A 16359-nucleotide genomic window follows, 5' to 3' on the forward strand; every position below is an offset into this window, starting at 1 on the left:
TTAGTTTTGAAAATTCTATTCAAATGTTTATTTTATTGGTACGTAATGTGTCTGTAGACATCTTGAATTGTCAAACTGTTTAATTCATAGAGCACTATTGGACGCAATAGAGTTATAAATTCCTAAAAGTATACTTTGGTTAAGATTTTTAAATAAATATCAGACATTATTAGCTCTATACTCAAATTTTAAAAGAAACAATTCTTTATTATTTGATTGTATTTAGTATGAATTGTTGCTATAATTTTAAAACTCGAAAATTTGGCAAATTTCAAGTAAAAGATACAAATGTTAATGTATTAACGCTCTTAAAACAAAAGAGCTGACAAGCAAACTTGAAACCACTAATTATTTGTTGCATAACACAATTGATCAAATCTTTAATCTACTAAATAAAAACACAAACATTATGATAAATAGCACTTTAAGTTTTATTATTAAAATAAATATATGTATGTATGTAGTTCAAAAATATTATTCCAATTCCAATGCTCTCAATTTCTTCAAATTCCTTATGACTTCATCATAGAGTAATATTCTAACATTCGATGCCCATAAAAAGTCCATATGATTGAATTCCTTATAAGGTACTAAATATTTCGAAACAGGATTTCCAAGATCTCTAAACAATTGTTCCACATTACTTGGCTGAACAAGTAAATCATTTAATGAATAATACAAATAAACTGGAACTTTAACTTTAGTTAAATCATATTTCGGTGGTAGATGCTCCTTATAAAGTGCTAAATTTTTCGAAACACTATAACTATACGGAGCAAATCGATTTGTTTTGATAATTTGAACAAAATGTTTTATTTGTTTTGCTGATGCACCCGCTGGATAGTGACCAAGTACTACTGGAAACATTTTCTAAATATAAGAAAAACAAGTGTTAATAGGAAAATATGCTAACAAAAGAAATACATTAAACATTATACCTCATTGAATTCTTCTTCATCACGACCAGCTATTGTAAATATTGCCTCAATGCAAGTTTGTCGAGTTTCTTTGGTAACACTGCAGAGAAATCTGAATTCACCAGTAAAGAGTTCTCTTATTGAACTTCCAACTAGACTCTAAAAAAACCGAATATTATGTAGGTTTTCAAAATTTGTATAAAAATTGCAATGTTTTTACCTTTAAATATAAATCTATGACTTTAATATAAGGATGATCTTCGGTATCGGAAAGGTAAGCTGCTGGTGCTAGAGCATGCATTGATATGATTTTTCGATTGTATTCCGGTCGCATAGAACACATCACAAAAAATGATGTGCAACCCTTTATTAAAAACCATTAATAGAAATTGATTATTAGAATTTGTTTAAAAAAAATAAAGAATTTGTATAATTTACTTGAGAATGTCCAATATATTGTATTCGTTTGAATCCAGTCGTTAGCAAAACATAATCAATCATAGCTGGCAAATCATACATTCCAATTTCATGCCAACTGAAATCCCAAAATTTTGACTCATCTGGATCTAATGTTGTGTGATTTCTTGAATATCGATTTCCACGTGCATTTCCAAGCCAAACATCATAGTTAAGGTCTGCCAGGAGGTATGCTAGAAAGGCGTAAGCAAATCAGTATTTTTCAAGTTAATGAGTTACTTCATGGTTTTTGTTTTTAGACTGGACTCTAAGATGCTTGGCTCAAAACCTTATTTCGAAATTGAGTAATTTTTTAGCCCAATACGCCTAATTTTTTAAAAAGAAGTTTTGCTTTACGCATGCTTGTTAAAAAAGTTCGTGACACTGTTAGAGTAGTTGGCGGAAGGTATGGGCGTTAATTCATAAAGGACATCAACTCACCATCGATCTCGATGCGTACATACAAAAACATCATCTTTTGCATTCATACAGTGGGACAGTTGGATGTGCATGGTGGAATGATGGCATTTTTAAAGTAGTTTATTTGGAAAATGAGGTGGTCGTTATGAAACCATGATAACTAGCTTTGTTTTTAATGAAATTGAAGACAAGAATTATGTCAACAATTCGGAAACGATTGAAGCCCTTAGGCAATCCGATAACTACGGCCCCAAATCATCAAGAAGGTTTTGAAACTTACATTGATGGGATGTATTTTTAAGAAGCCAGCCGCTTGAATGGCTTCATTCCTTAAAATGAAATTTAATTTTGTTAATTTTATTCCATTTTCGAAAGTGAACTTGTATTTGGCCCAACCTTTTTATGTGTACATAATGAAAATATTGTTTTGAATGCAGTTTACTTACCTAAACTGACATTTGGTCCCATAATAACATAGCCAGCTGAACTATCTACTAAACCATGTTGCAGGAACACAGGCTGCTTGCCCGTATTTCGAATTCTGTGCATTTTTAAAATGTAACCATCTTCCGTTGTTACTTCATGCACTTCCGATTCATATCCATATTTTGCAATTAATTTATCCTTAAAATATTTAAGTTGAAACATTAATGTTTTTTTTTTTAAACAAAATATTTTTATTAAATTAGAAAACATACAACTTTTAACGTTGAATCCTCCCTTATACTCTTCCTTGTAACTTTCTCCCCCGAATCTTCCTCCTCCTCTTCCAAACTACCATCATAATCTTCTTCTTCCGCACCCATCACATATGATAAACTATTGATAATTAAAATTATTGCACACAGTGCATTCCGGCGACGACGTAATGACATTACTTTCATTATGATGTCCAAGGCACAACTAATAAAATAATAATAATATAGATCGACAAATTACTTCTTATTATTTATTTCTTTTAATTTACCACCACCGACCGATTAACACCAACACGACGACGACGCGACACAAAGACGATAACGATGACTGACGGACACTGATAAACGGCAAACGCACAACGACAATGTTGGATTAAATTTGAATAAATTTAAAAAAATATATATTTATATAAAAATAAACAAGAGTGAAAACAACAAAAAGCAACAAAATAAAAAGTGAAAATTTGGATGAAGGCAGATGAACTCCAAATAAGTTTTTTTTTCTTGTATAATAATTATTATTATTGTCAGTTGTTGTCAGCACCCATTATATTATAATAGTAGCCTATGATCATGTAGCTCAATATTATTTTTGTGAATGTCAGACGGTAGTTATTTATACCTATCGTTTTGCTTGAGGCATGCCACCAACTAGACTATATAGGTATGCCGTTGACAGAGAGATAATAAGGCGGGGAAGTTGAGGAATAACACCGCGATAAATAAAACGATACGAAAACACCATCCAAAATAAATCTACTGGTGGTAATGTGTTTTATTTGAAGATGTGTACTTCTTTTTTAAGGTAAACTTAGGTAAGTTGGGTGGTTATTAATTCTTTTTTTTTTAGTTTTATATACTAATGTCTTCTTAACTCCTTATTTATTATAGCCTTGAGTACTATAAGCTCCCCCATTAACCAAATAATTTGATTTTCGAAAAATATTAGTTGGTTGTTGAGAATTATTTTGTTTTTTTTTTCATAACATGGACAAATGACATTAAACTTAAGGAAATTTCATCAGTTAATTCAATCAAGCATTATTAATCTTAGAAGATATTCCCTTACAAGTTCTAAATAGCAAAATAAAAACTTTGCTTTGTTTATTTAAATGGAAAATACCCTCAAGAAGATAGTAGGCAACAAAGAAATATATTTTACATAACTTTATGGAACGAACAAGTTAAACAATAGAAATTGTTAGTATTTTTCCATTTGAGTAATTAGTTTTGTTTTAGTTAATATTTAGAAATGTGACAGCAATATCGATTTTTCATTAAGGATATGTTTTTTCTTTTAATCAATGTTGCTATTACTGTTAAAATATATACAAATATCTAAGGTATTCTGACAATATGTAAGTATTTTCCATAATATTTTTAATTTCACTTGATTATATTATTGTAATTTTTGTTTTTAATAGGAAAATACAAAATCAAATTACAATTCATGGAAATATTAATTTTAACAACCGAGCTTAAAAGTCTTCAAATAAATACACGCTTTTTCAAAAATCAATCAGCAAAAACGAAAATTTTACATAATAAGGAACCATGTTAATAGAATATTTTTTTTTAGATAGATAAATCTTTATTCATTAAAAAGGATGTATATAATTTACAATAGAAAAAACTTACAAGCATGGCATTGGAGCCGTCTGCTCAATATTATCAAAACATTTACTTTAATAAAAAAGAATATACAATTATAGAATATAAAATAAAGAACATGTTTAAATAATATTATAAAAATGTGATCAATTTTTTCAATGTTGTTTTGGTAAAGTGGCAAAGTAATTTAAAGAAGAATAAGAATAGTTAACAATAAATATGTGTTACTATGAATAAAGAAAACAAATAACAGTTAGGTACTTTAAATGACTGTTCAAAATGTTAAGTTTAATTAATTTTTGTTTAACCGAAAATGGCGAAGAAGTGGAAAGGTCTCGGAGAAAATGGATTTTAGTTTAGCTGAAAATAATTTTTTTTTGTTTTTTTTTTAAATAGATACTTCAAAACAGACTCAAATAAGAATTTCTGTAATTATTTGCTTGGGAGACAAGCGTACCAGCAGTTTCCAACCTAAACATTTTTCCGACGAAGAGAAGCTTTTATCAAAATAAAGTATTCAGATTTCTTGTAAAATAGGACAAGTTGCTAAAAAATGGTTAACATCTTTATTTTGGTATGAATTGCAGAGTGAACAAATTGCATCTATGTCAGTTCTATGTGGCCTGTATAGTTGAGCTCAACTATCGTCAACTATTGAAATGCAGTTGTAAAAAGTATTTCTCCATTCTTCTATGTTGTTTGCATTTACATTTATTGCTAAATTATAAGCTGTGGCAAGAGCATGCCAATTTCTAAAAGGGGAATATCCACAATGAAGTGTTATAAGCAGGATTTGCTTGTGCAGATTACTATCAGGTCTATGCATAGCTTTAATGAGATAGTTTGCGTTGTCCTTTAAATTTCTAACATATATGGGGTAATTAAGCATGCTCCGCTACAGCTGGAAGATTCTTTTGAAAAAGTATCTTGAAATAACTTCCATATCCTCTAGAAATTGGTATCCATACACTTGATTCCCATAACAAAAGCAACTGTTCACGGTAGCCTCAAAAACCTTAAATTTCGATGTTGAGTCCACGAAGATTCTTGAAAAAATTGTGACCACATTGAGCTCATAGCTGATTTGGCTAGTACCAGTTTCTCTTGAATATGATTTTTGATGTTCAAATGATGAGTGATAGTAAAACGAAGATATTTATACTCGCTTACAACTTCAATAGTGGTACCATCTAATGTCCAATTTCGTACATTATTATCTGAACGGTTTTGAGGTTTAAAAATCATAATTTTATATTTAGAAATGTTGATTTTGAGATCCCACGAATCGCAATATTGTTTAAGTTTATTTATCTGAAGCTGCAATGTCAGAGAACACCACCAGGTCATTAGCATAGAGCAAAATTTTGAAAGATAAATCGTCTTAGTTGACGCCTTCCGTTAATTTATTTCAATATCATTGATAAAAAGAGCGAACATCAGCAGACTCAATATACAACCTTGTGGAACACCTGTTTCGGTTTAAAGTATTTTGACAAAGATGTACCATTACAAACCATTGGAGACGTATTTAATAAAAGTTTTTCATAAATCCAAATAAATTTGGTTAAAAGACCAATAACTGCTAGCCTATATAAAAGTGATCTTCTGTTGATGGTATCAAAAATAGCTTTAAAGGGACGAAAAAAATGTATAGGGGCCCTTTTTGTCGATAAAACGCCTGGCAACGCTCGTAAGATCAATAATTTGATGAATAGTTGAAAGGCCCGCCCGTAAACCCACCCTAATATCGACTTACCAAACTATTTCTTTCAATCCAATTCACAAGCACGTACAAACGTACAACATTTGTGCAAACTGTTTTCTTAGTGAGCTCAGAACGGAAATGCCTTTACTTTTTCTGGTGAACTCGGACTACCCTTTTTAAATGTAGGAAATATTGTAGCCAAACGAAAGTGGCTTTGAAATTTCTCTTCTGTAAACATTTAGTTTAAAAACCCCAACACACGCTCGAGAAATTCAAGAGAACAATTCTTATAGAATTCGATAGGAATGCCATTATTTTATAAGTTCGACGAACAAAGTGCAAAATATTGGAAATAAAAGTTTACTATTTGATTTGACAAAGTTTATACTTGACAAAAGTCAAAAAATGTCATTAGCATGAAAGCTGGTTTGACAGGTACTTTTATCAGAAGTTCTATTGGCCTCCTAACTATGTATTAAATTTTCCAATTTATATTTCTATCAGAGATTTTCGAATTTTCAGAAAATATAAAACAATTCTCTTTCAGAAATCTGAGAACTGAATTTTTATTTTTCGATTTCTCAAGAATTTTCTAACGCTAAATTCAAAGAGAAATCTGAGAAACATAAACAGGCCTAATTCGGCCATAAATATTGAAATTAAAAAAAAGCTCAAATAGAATACTATATATTTCAAAATTTAGTTTAAAATTTTCAATGATTGGACCAATTGGCAAACATCCAAAGATTTGTAGTTTTATTTAATAGAAAAGTGGAAATTATTATTATTTTAGCTGAATCTAGAACACTCTTCAATATTCTAGATTTTTTGCAGTACTAAACAAAAAATGCTTCTTCAGGTATTGTTAAATTATGAATATTGAAAGTAGTAGACCAATAAAAGCTACTGGCTCACAAAATTTCAATATTAATCTTCGAAAACGATCGTTAAGTAGTACCATCAAAACAAGTATTTATATTCTGGATACAGATTCGCTTGTAAAGTGAAATTTTGAGTATTTAACCCAATGCTTTGATCTGTAGAGCCCAGGGCAGACAGACAGACGGAAAGAATTAAAGAATCACATTTTATGACTTGACTGAGTAAAATTTTGAGTTCTTGAGTTTTGTACTAATGCAATACTTTGTCGAAATTAAGAACAATTAGTTTATAGATAAGGCCGAGTGGAAATAGACGTAGTCCCAATTTTTTTCATCTTTGGATTTATTGCACTATGGGGAAGAAAAACATAAATAAATACCTCAGATAAAATTATTTTTGACGTATATAAATAGAAATTTCGGGACAAACGGTCTTTTATTATTCTTTTTTCTTTATTACTAGCAATTTGTTAAATTCACAGCACATTAACTCATTACAATTTTTATTTAAGTAATATGCCTAATCTTTTTAACCAACCTATGGTCATAAACGAGCTTAGTTCAGATCATTTACCTGTTCTTATAATATCTTTTGATTCACCTATGAAAACAAAAATGAAATATTAGACATTAAAAATGCTAATTGGTCTAGATATAAAAAAGAAATTAGATCCAAGTTGACATGTATACATGCACCTTCAATCGATGTGGTCGATCAGCAACAAATAGACTTTGCAGTTTCTTGTTTCACGACTGCTGTTGAAGAAAGTGTTGACATTTCAGTTCCTAAAAAACAAATATTATGTCATGACAGGGCCAACTTATTACCACCTAACATTTTACGTCTAATAAAAACTCGGAACAGCAACCGAAGAAAATGGATAAGAACAAGAGACCCTCATTATAATTCAGAAGTTAAGGTACTTAATATCTTAATAAAAGATTCAATTTTAGCTTATAGGAACCAAGCATGGAATCAAAAATTACAGAGATTAGACAAAGGGAGTAAACCTTTTTGGAATTTAGTCAAAATAATCAAAAAGAAAAATACGTATATTCCAGCTTTCAAAGTTGGGAATAATGTAATGATTTCAAGTGTTGAAAAAGCGAATGCCTTGGCTGAAACCTTTTATGTAAACCATTTGACTGCTACAGGTATCCCTTGTAATACTACAGTTGAGTCAGTGGTCAGTGACTCAATCAATTTTATAAACTCAAGTACTGCAAATGATATTTATGGGCATGTTTCATTTCAAGACGTCAAAGATGTACTTGTGGCACTTAAAACAAGAAAATCTGCGGGTTTTAATGGTATTAAAAATTTGTATTTAAGTAATTTGCCAAAATCGGGAATTAAGTTCTTACAACTCCTATTTAACTGTTGTTTGAAGGTGAGCTACTTTCCTAATGTTTGGAAAACAGCCAAAATAATACCCATTTTGAAGCCTGGTAAAAGTGCAAATTCACCAAGCAATTATAGACCAATAAGTTTATTAAGCTCACTAAGCAAATGTTTCGAACAGATTCTAAAAAGTAAACTTGTGTCTCAAGTGACTAGAAATAATATTTTACCGCTTGAGCAATTTGGCTTTGGGGCTCACCACAGCACAGTACATCAAGTTCATCGAATTACCAAACACATTAAAAATAATTTTAGAATGGGTAAAAGTACGGGCATGGTACTCCTTGACATTGAAAAAGCATTTGATACTGTTTGGCATAATGCATTATTACACAAACTTTTAAGACTCAATTTCCCAATGTACCTTATAAAGACCATTCAATCCTTTCTGTGTGAAAGGAAGTTTAAGGTTTCAATAAATAATTGGTTTTCTGAATCTTACAATATCATGGCAGGTGTACCTCAAGGCTCGGTGCTAGGTCCAATCTTATACACTATCTTTACCTACGACTTTCCATGTTTAACAAACTGTGATAAAGCTATATTCGCTGACGATACTTGTATCTTTTCATCAGATTCAGTTGGTTTCATTATTGAAACAAATCTGCAATCTGCTCTTAATGTAGTTCAAGATTATTTGTTTGATTGGAAGATAAAAATAAATGCCTCAAAGACTCAGGCTATCTTTTTCTCAAGAAAAAGAAAAGCCTGTTTCTTGCCAAGCAATAATCTTCAAGTTGGTGGAATAAGTACAGAATGGCGTTCAAGTGCTAAGTATCTTGGAGTTCATTTAGATAAAACTTTAACTTTTGGCTTGCATGTACAAGAAGTAATCAAGAAGTTTAATATAACTATCAAAACTCTTTATCCATTCATAAACCGCAAATCTAAACTGAGTGATGATAATAAGCTCCTGATATTTAAAGCAGTTTTTCAAGCAATTATGTTTTATGGTTCACCGTGTTGGGGGATATGTGCAAAAAGCCATATTCGTAGACTTCAAATAGCTCAAAATAAAGTTTTAAAAATGATTCTGAAGCTTCCATGGTCGTTTTCAACAGCTGAACTTCACGCTATGTCAAACATAGAACCAGTTCTGCAAAGAATTGACAAAATCAATGTACGCTATAATTTATCTTGTTTATCTTCAGATAACATATTGATTTCAAACCTAGCTTCTTAGTTATATATAATTATTATTGAAAGTACATTTTCGTTCTTTTTTCTTATTTTCCTTTTTAAGACTGATTAGTGATATTAATTTTATAATTTACTTTAAATTTAGTTATTTATTATTATTTTTCTATTTATTTATTCTTTATCTATTAATTTATTTATTTACTTATTTATTACTTATTTATTTATTTATTTATTTATTTATTTATTTATTTATTTATTTATTTATATATTTCATTATTTATTTATTTATTTATTTGATAGCTAATTTATTAATTTATTTATTTATTTATCAATTATTTATTTAAATTATTTGATTTCTTGTTTATTTATTATTTTTTTGTTTATTATTGTTTGTTCATTAATTTATTTACTATTCATTTTTCTTTTTTTTTTTCTTTGTTTGTTTTTGAACTGTCTTATATATATTTTGTTATTTATTTATTTTATTTTTGTTTATATATTTATTTATTTAATTGTTTATTTATTTATTAATCCATTTGTTAACTATTTACCATATAATGAATATATGTAAAACTTTAAGTTGGGTTTGATTTAAATACCTCACCGCCCACCCTTCTCCTCTCTAAATCCTCAAAACAATTTAATGAAGGTTTTTATGTAGCTTTTCCTTTAATATACTGTTAGTTGCTTTTCATTACTTGTATTAAAAAATTTATTATTTGTCAGTAGTAAGGTAGATTTATACCGTAACTCTGTAAATTGTGCAATATAGTTTAAGAAAAAATGTAAGAATATTCTGCTACAATAAATACAACACAATACAATACAATTGTTGCTGTCACAAATTCATCGCTCAAAAGCCAAAACTCCTTAGCCGATTAAAGTTGTTTTAGCTTTTCATCTCATCCACCCAATACCAACTACTGGAATCTTAATTTTGTTATAATGATTCCAATTATCATAATATGACAAAAATGTAAGAAGAGATCAACTTTCAATATGAGAGAAAAGAGTTTAAGAAATCTAAATCCGTCCCTGTCCAGTTGGGCTTCACTGCAGCTTTGATGTGCCTAAATGAATATTGTTTTTTTTTGTATAAATATAATCGTACATCTCTGCCTGGTTCGGTTTTATTTGAAGATTTGTTTGACCATATATTTAAATAATTATGATGCCGGTATTATTTCACACTCGTCGAAGACCTCAAAAAAGTTCAAATGAATAGGGTTAAGGTTGTTTAACCTAGTTTTACACTAATTTTTGTTTTGTTGTAATTTTCTTAATGTCTTTAATGTATCAGAAATTGTTATAGTTAATTTATGCAAATAAGTTATGTATATAATAATGAGGGTGTACACCGTTATTTTGTAATATTATTTGATAATTGGAATCAAAATCTAATTATGAACAATTTTCTAATGTCATTTGTTGTTAATTTTTAATTATTTTATCTACATATTAAAAAATGAGGGACATTCGTTCTATTTTTCTTTCTTTTAACAAGAGTATTTAAAAGTATTTAAATTAGTAAATTTATGCCATTGGAATAATTGATAACTTAAAATGACAGAACTTCTTACATAAGCTCTTTTAACACTGGAAAATTTGATATCATTAAAATTTATTTCTTGTTTTTCAAAATTCTAACACAAATTATCATCGATTCAATTTTTTAAGAATTTTTATGAAATATTTGTTTGATATTTTTCTATTTTTCAATCCAAAACTTTTTATTTATTTCATGAATTTTCTTATAAATCAATTTTCTTGCATCCACAGCCCAAACAAAGTCCATATGATTCCATAATGGTGGTTTTAACTTATTAATTTCCACAACATTCGGCAGCAGCTTGCTGAGTCTTAATATATCCACAGGTTCGGTTAGATAGTCATTCAAACTATAATGCAAGGCAATAGGTGCAGTGACTTTTTTAAGATCATAATCCGGAGGCTCATTTTGTCCATAGACCTTTTTATTATCAAGCTCACAATCGTATTGTCGAAATTTATCAGATTTTATCAATTGTAGATAATGTAAAACTTGCTTAGTAGCAATACCAGCAGGCAAATGACCCAAAACCATTGGAAATCTTGTCTAAAAGAAAAGGAACAGATACAATCTTTCTGTAGGGACCGATTTGTCAAAATTTAGTTAAGCATTTAAAAATCGACGCTAGAATAAATATTTACTCTATTAAACTGCTTGACGTCTTTACCAACGATCATAAAATAAAAAGTTATGCAAACGTCTTCGGCATTTTTCCCACTCAAGCAGGTTCCTCTGAATAAATCGGAATTTGGCAGTAATTCGTACATCATGGCTTTGACAACAGGAAGCTGAAATTATATGTATTTGTTTGAAAAACCTAGCTAATATTTATGTAAATAAACTGTAAGCAAAATATACAACATGTCAAAGGAGATATTTGCCGCCATTTGCAAAAATTACAGCATCTCTTATACCTACTTGAAAAGCGCTATCGCCGAGTGGTAAAAGCGGGGTCCGGATATGTTTCATAAATGCAACTGGTGCCAATGCATGTCCTACGATGATTTTATCGTTGTACTCAGGACGTATGGAACACATAACAAACAAGATTGTTGTTCCCTGGAAGCAAGAAAACAAAACTTATTAAAATATTAACGATGAAGGGAAACGATTTCAAAATTGCAGAATTGTTCGTCACAGTTTGAAAAATTAAAGTACTTTTGGTCTCTTCGAGCGAGGGTCGCGGACAAATATTTGATGTTAAAACAAGAAAGTGATATATGGAATATTAGGTTTAAGAGCTGATATATTCTTGTGATAACCAGGGATAGGACTTTCCAAACTTCTCCTTTTTTTGGTTAAACGGAAGATGAAATCGACTTTCTACAAACATATTTGATTGCAAATATATTTATGATATTTTGCCTTTTTATACCATAATTACATTTTTTTGCCTTTCTTCGACATTGTTTTTTTTTATAATAAGCGCACACTCAAGGGGATAATACTACCCTTATTATGTAGACACAGTGTGAGTACTAGGAAAGGGAAAGAGAGGTTGAAATGAGGTGTCAGTGTACATTGGTTTTGAATTCCTAACTATTGCAATGTCTGGTAAAGACAGTGGCAAGGCATTCTACATTCGCATAGTACGGCTAAAGAACGAATCTCTGTACTTGACAGTACGATCGAAGTTGGTCTCGAAGGTATATTGATGAGTATTCCTAGAAGCGCGAGTATTACGGTTGAGCTGTTTAAGGGAGGAATGCTACTGGATATTTCTCTAGAGCATAAACGGTAAAAGAGGGTGAGACGAGAACCATTTCGACGATTTTCAAGCGACGTATATGATCTTATGATGGTTATATCACCAATCAATCTAAATGCTCTACGTTTAATACTGTCCAAGAGGCTTAAATAAGTTGCAGCAGCACCAGCCCAGAGATTGGAGTTATACTTAAGTTTTGGATGTATAAGTCTTGTAGATAACAACAGCCAGATCAGAGGGGGAGAAAAACTTCATGCATCGCCTTAAAAAACCCAAACACCTTTCGGCATTTTTGGCGACATCACTTATTGCAATCGTTTCACCGAAGAAGAGGGATGCAAATCTGGAAACGAATATGAAAAGCTAAGAGTACTATCGTCAGCTAAACAATGCATTGGATTATAAGTTGCAGACAGCAGATCATTAATAAAAATAATAAATAGTGTTGGAGATAAAATAGAGCCCTGGGGCACACCACCATTATTTTGTGGTTTTCAGACATAAATAAATCCAATACAACTTGATCGATTCGAAAGGTTATTACTAATCCAATGAAGGAGGGATTCATTGAACATCTTTAATTAAAAATTTTGTACAGATTCGAGCACACAAAAATGATGGAAAATGTTCGAATTTAGGCATGTATTAATGTTTATCTGCGCAACAATGCTTGATACTTCTCCCTCGGCAGCGTAAAATGCATACCTGCTGGCGTACATTAAAGACAATTATGATATCTTTCAAAAAAAACTCTTGATAGTCCAATGCTTTTTTAATTATTATTACTATTATTATTTACCTGTGAATGTCCAACGTACATCAATTTTTCAGAATCAGTATTTCTTAAGATAAAATCAATCATTGCTGGAATATCAAAAACAGCTATTTCATGCCAGCTAAAATTCCAAAACGCAGTATCAGTATCCGGGTTGAGGGTTGTGTGATTCCTCGAATATCGATTACCCCGAGCATTGCCCATCCAAACGTCATATCCCAAATCATACAAATAATAACCTTTAGAGGAAGAGCATTTCCATACATAAAGCATGAGCTTAACTCTTATTGCCATTTTCCGTATAGTTTTGACATATCTTACCTAAACCAATACTTGGTCCCATTAGAATATAAGTTGCAGAACTATCCAAAAGACCGTGTTGAAGTAAAACTGGTTTGCCTCCGGGTTTTGGTATTCGATGCATTCTCAGAATATATTTATCACTTGTTATAATAAAATGTGTCTCAACTGGATATTTGTATTTTTGTATAAGTTGATCCTAAAGAATTATGCTTCACAAAATCTTTTGTTTTTATTTTTTCAAATCCGTATACCGTTTCAAGTCTTGCATCCTCAATTACATCTGGTGGATAGTAATTACTTCCCAATACAGTAGCACTTGAAATTATCCATAATGTGGTAAAAATCATGCTTATAACATCTACGAAAATCATGTTTCGTCCTTTTCGAGTTTTCTATAGAATTGAAATTCTCTGGTTATAACCCTACACACTGAATTTGCAACTGAAACAAGTTTTTTCTAAAGTATATTTGGATTTTTATAAAATGGCACTTTTTTAGCTACGCTTTCGTGCCACTGATTGATTCTGATAAAATAATAATAAAATAAATGTATAACAATTTGGAAACGAGTAATTAAAAAAATAAAAATAAAATAAAATCATCGTTTTGATTTTAATATAATTGAAAAAATATAAAAAAGTCTAAATGATACGTGTCGCGAGTAAAGTCAGTCATTCATAATAAACTAGATGAGCCGGTATGTTATTTTTTTAGGATTTTTATTGGTTGCTTTTCAACGAAGCATTTAATTTGTTTTTTATCTTTGCGTCAAATCTTAAAATATCTCATTAACTTTTTCATAACTGATTTGACGAATTTGATAATATTATTTTATTCAATATTCTATATTTAGTGTACTTTTTCCAAACATACAAAATTATAAATGTATGTAATACTTTTTTTAAACATTAAATTAATTGATTATCTCATCAGTTTAAAAAGTTATTGTATAAGTTTTTGGATTTGACAAAGTGATGCCCTAGAAGTTGGTTGTTAGTGAAATGTTAATTTGTATACTCATAATTTAATTCGTTTTTTTAAAGCCCTGTTTAAACTTTTAAACTTGTGTTGGCGTAAAAAATGTTATCAAAAAAATAAAAAGTCCTTCAGTAAGAACAGATATCTTACTGAATATGATGATTTTAATAAAAAGAAATAATTCTTAACCGTGTCATATTTTTCAAAGTGTTAAAAAGTGTTAAGTGTTCAAAGATCTACGAAAATGACTAAAAAGCAGATTCTAGGTTTAAAGACAACTTATAACATTAAATTCTTCAATCAATCAATTCAATAGAAAAAATTGTTTTTTAATACAATAAATATTAATACAACACTTTGTCTCGTTATTTCAGTCCAAAGTGAGATCATAATATAATAGATTTTTTAAACGCTTTTAGAAAAAGATTTACTTTTGTTTTGTATAACATGAACAGAGTGGGCCACCTAGCGTTCTTTATTTTACCATAAGTTATTTTGAAACTGAAAATTGTTTCCTGCTCGAAATCTTGACAGAATATCAGTATTATAATTTTGAAGAATCAAACGAGACTGATTTCGCTTTAACAACTTGGAAAATATTACTTATTTTCAATGTAAATGCCGTAAAACTTACAATAGTGCTTTTTTGTTTTAAAGAAGTTGTATCTGATATGAATCACCTATCAATGAAGCTTTCTAGACGTTTTTGAATGTGGTTTCTGTAATCGAGAATTTGAGATTCAAATTACCAAGGTCAACTCAATAGTTCACACACTACTCTAATAAAAATTCAACAAAACTCCAACTAACTCATCAATTTATATGTACAACCATCCACTTCGTTGTCGCTGCGTAGTTTGGGGCTTAGAAGAGCTTGAATTGGGCAAGGATTTTGGGAGCTTGCTGCAGCTGTGCTTGCTGCAGCACGTGTTATTGTCTTCATGGCAATAATTCATCTACAGAGTGTGAAAATTTGGGATTGCCAAGTGTGGGAACTATTGAATTATTTTTCTTTAAAAATGAGGATGGCTTTGTAGAATCATGTTATCCGATGTTTATTTCTTTTGAAGTTAAGGACATGGACTTGTACTTCCTATGATGACATGCTCCATGGTACTTAGCTCATACCCCAATGGATTTGAGCATGTTATTCCCAAATTGTGTTTGGTGTAAATTTTACTTGTGACATGAAAGAACTACATGACGAGTATTACTTACTTACTTACTTACTGACGAGTATTACATTCGTTAAAAATTAGAACTCGAGAAAGAAGACGAAAAAAGTGGGTCCACCGATTCCGTACGTCTGTTGGTCTGTCCTCACATTTACGTGATTTTTAAGATCAAAAAAGAGGCTGGGGTGCGACTAATACTGATAAATTCCCATCCTGTCTGTCGATTTGTCTTACTCAAAAGGTTTGAAGGTTTTCGTGTTTTGTTAAAAAAGTTGTTGAATTATTCTTAAAAAATTTAAATGTACGATCAATATTTTGCACGTAATGAAATAGTTTGACTTCGAAATCTATTTTTGCTAAAGAGAATTTTAGTCGATAACCAATTATAATAGAATTTTTTAATAAAATTTATTTCTTGTAAAAACATATGCAAATTGGATGAATGAAATTAATTTGAAGTCAATATCTTCTACTGTTCACAATGAATTTTTACCAAACTTGAGTCCTTTTTTTTCGTAGATTTTAGTTTTTTTGTGCAAAAACAGACAGTTTGATTTTAATACAAAATTTACTGAATATCGAAAACAATATGTTTTGTGAGATCAAATAAGTTTAAAGCCAATATTTTTAATTTTTAAAAA

The 16359-nt window shown here is 30.0% G+C and overlaps 2 protein-coding genes across 3 annotated transcripts; both read right to left on the minus strand.

The window, feature by feature from the left end:
• Positions 1–407: 407 nt before the first annotated feature.
• LOC129951328 (lipase 1-like) lies at positions 408–3051 on the minus strand. 2 transcript variants are annotated; one of them, XM_056063425.1, is made up of 7 exons: positions 2761–3051; positions 2492–2696; positions 2240–2417; positions 1356–1567; positions 1138–1281; positions 939–1076; positions 408–870 (listed from the first exon to the last, which is right to left on the minus strand). In XM_056063425.1, exons 2-7 carry the CDS (start codon positions 2675–2677, stop codon positions 475–477), a joined length of 1254 nt encoding a protein of 417 aa, XP_055919400.1. In that variant the 5' UTR covers positions 2678–2696; positions 2761–3051; the 3' UTR covers positions 408–474. The 2 variants fall into 2 exon arrangements, with proteins under 2 accessions (XP_055919400.1, XP_055919399.1); XM_056063424.1 differs by having other exon boundaries at positions 2492–3051.
• Positions 3052–10910: 7859 nt separating this feature from the next.
• On the minus strand, positions 10911–14031 carry LOC129950983 (lipase 1-like). The gene is made up of 6 exons (XM_056062964.1): positions 13817–14031; positions 13584–13761; positions 13287–13501; positions 11698–11838; positions 11421–11567; positions 10911–11325 (listed from the first exon to the last, which is right to left on the minus strand). The coding sequence occupies exons 1-6, from the start codon at positions 13934–13936 to the stop codon at positions 10939–10941; spliced, it is 1188 nt and encodes a 395-aa protein (XP_055918939.1). The 5' UTR covers positions 13937–14031; the 3' UTR covers positions 10911–10938.
• Between the last annotated feature and the right edge of the window lie 2328 nt (positions 14032–16359).

The sequence above is a fragment of the Eupeodes corollae genome, chromosome 3, assembly GCF_945859685.1.
Source record: "Eupeodes corollae chromosome 3, idEupCoro1.1, whole genome shotgun sequence".
NCBI lineage: Eukaryota > Metazoa > Arthropoda > Insecta > Diptera > Syrphidae > Eupeodes > Eupeodes corollae.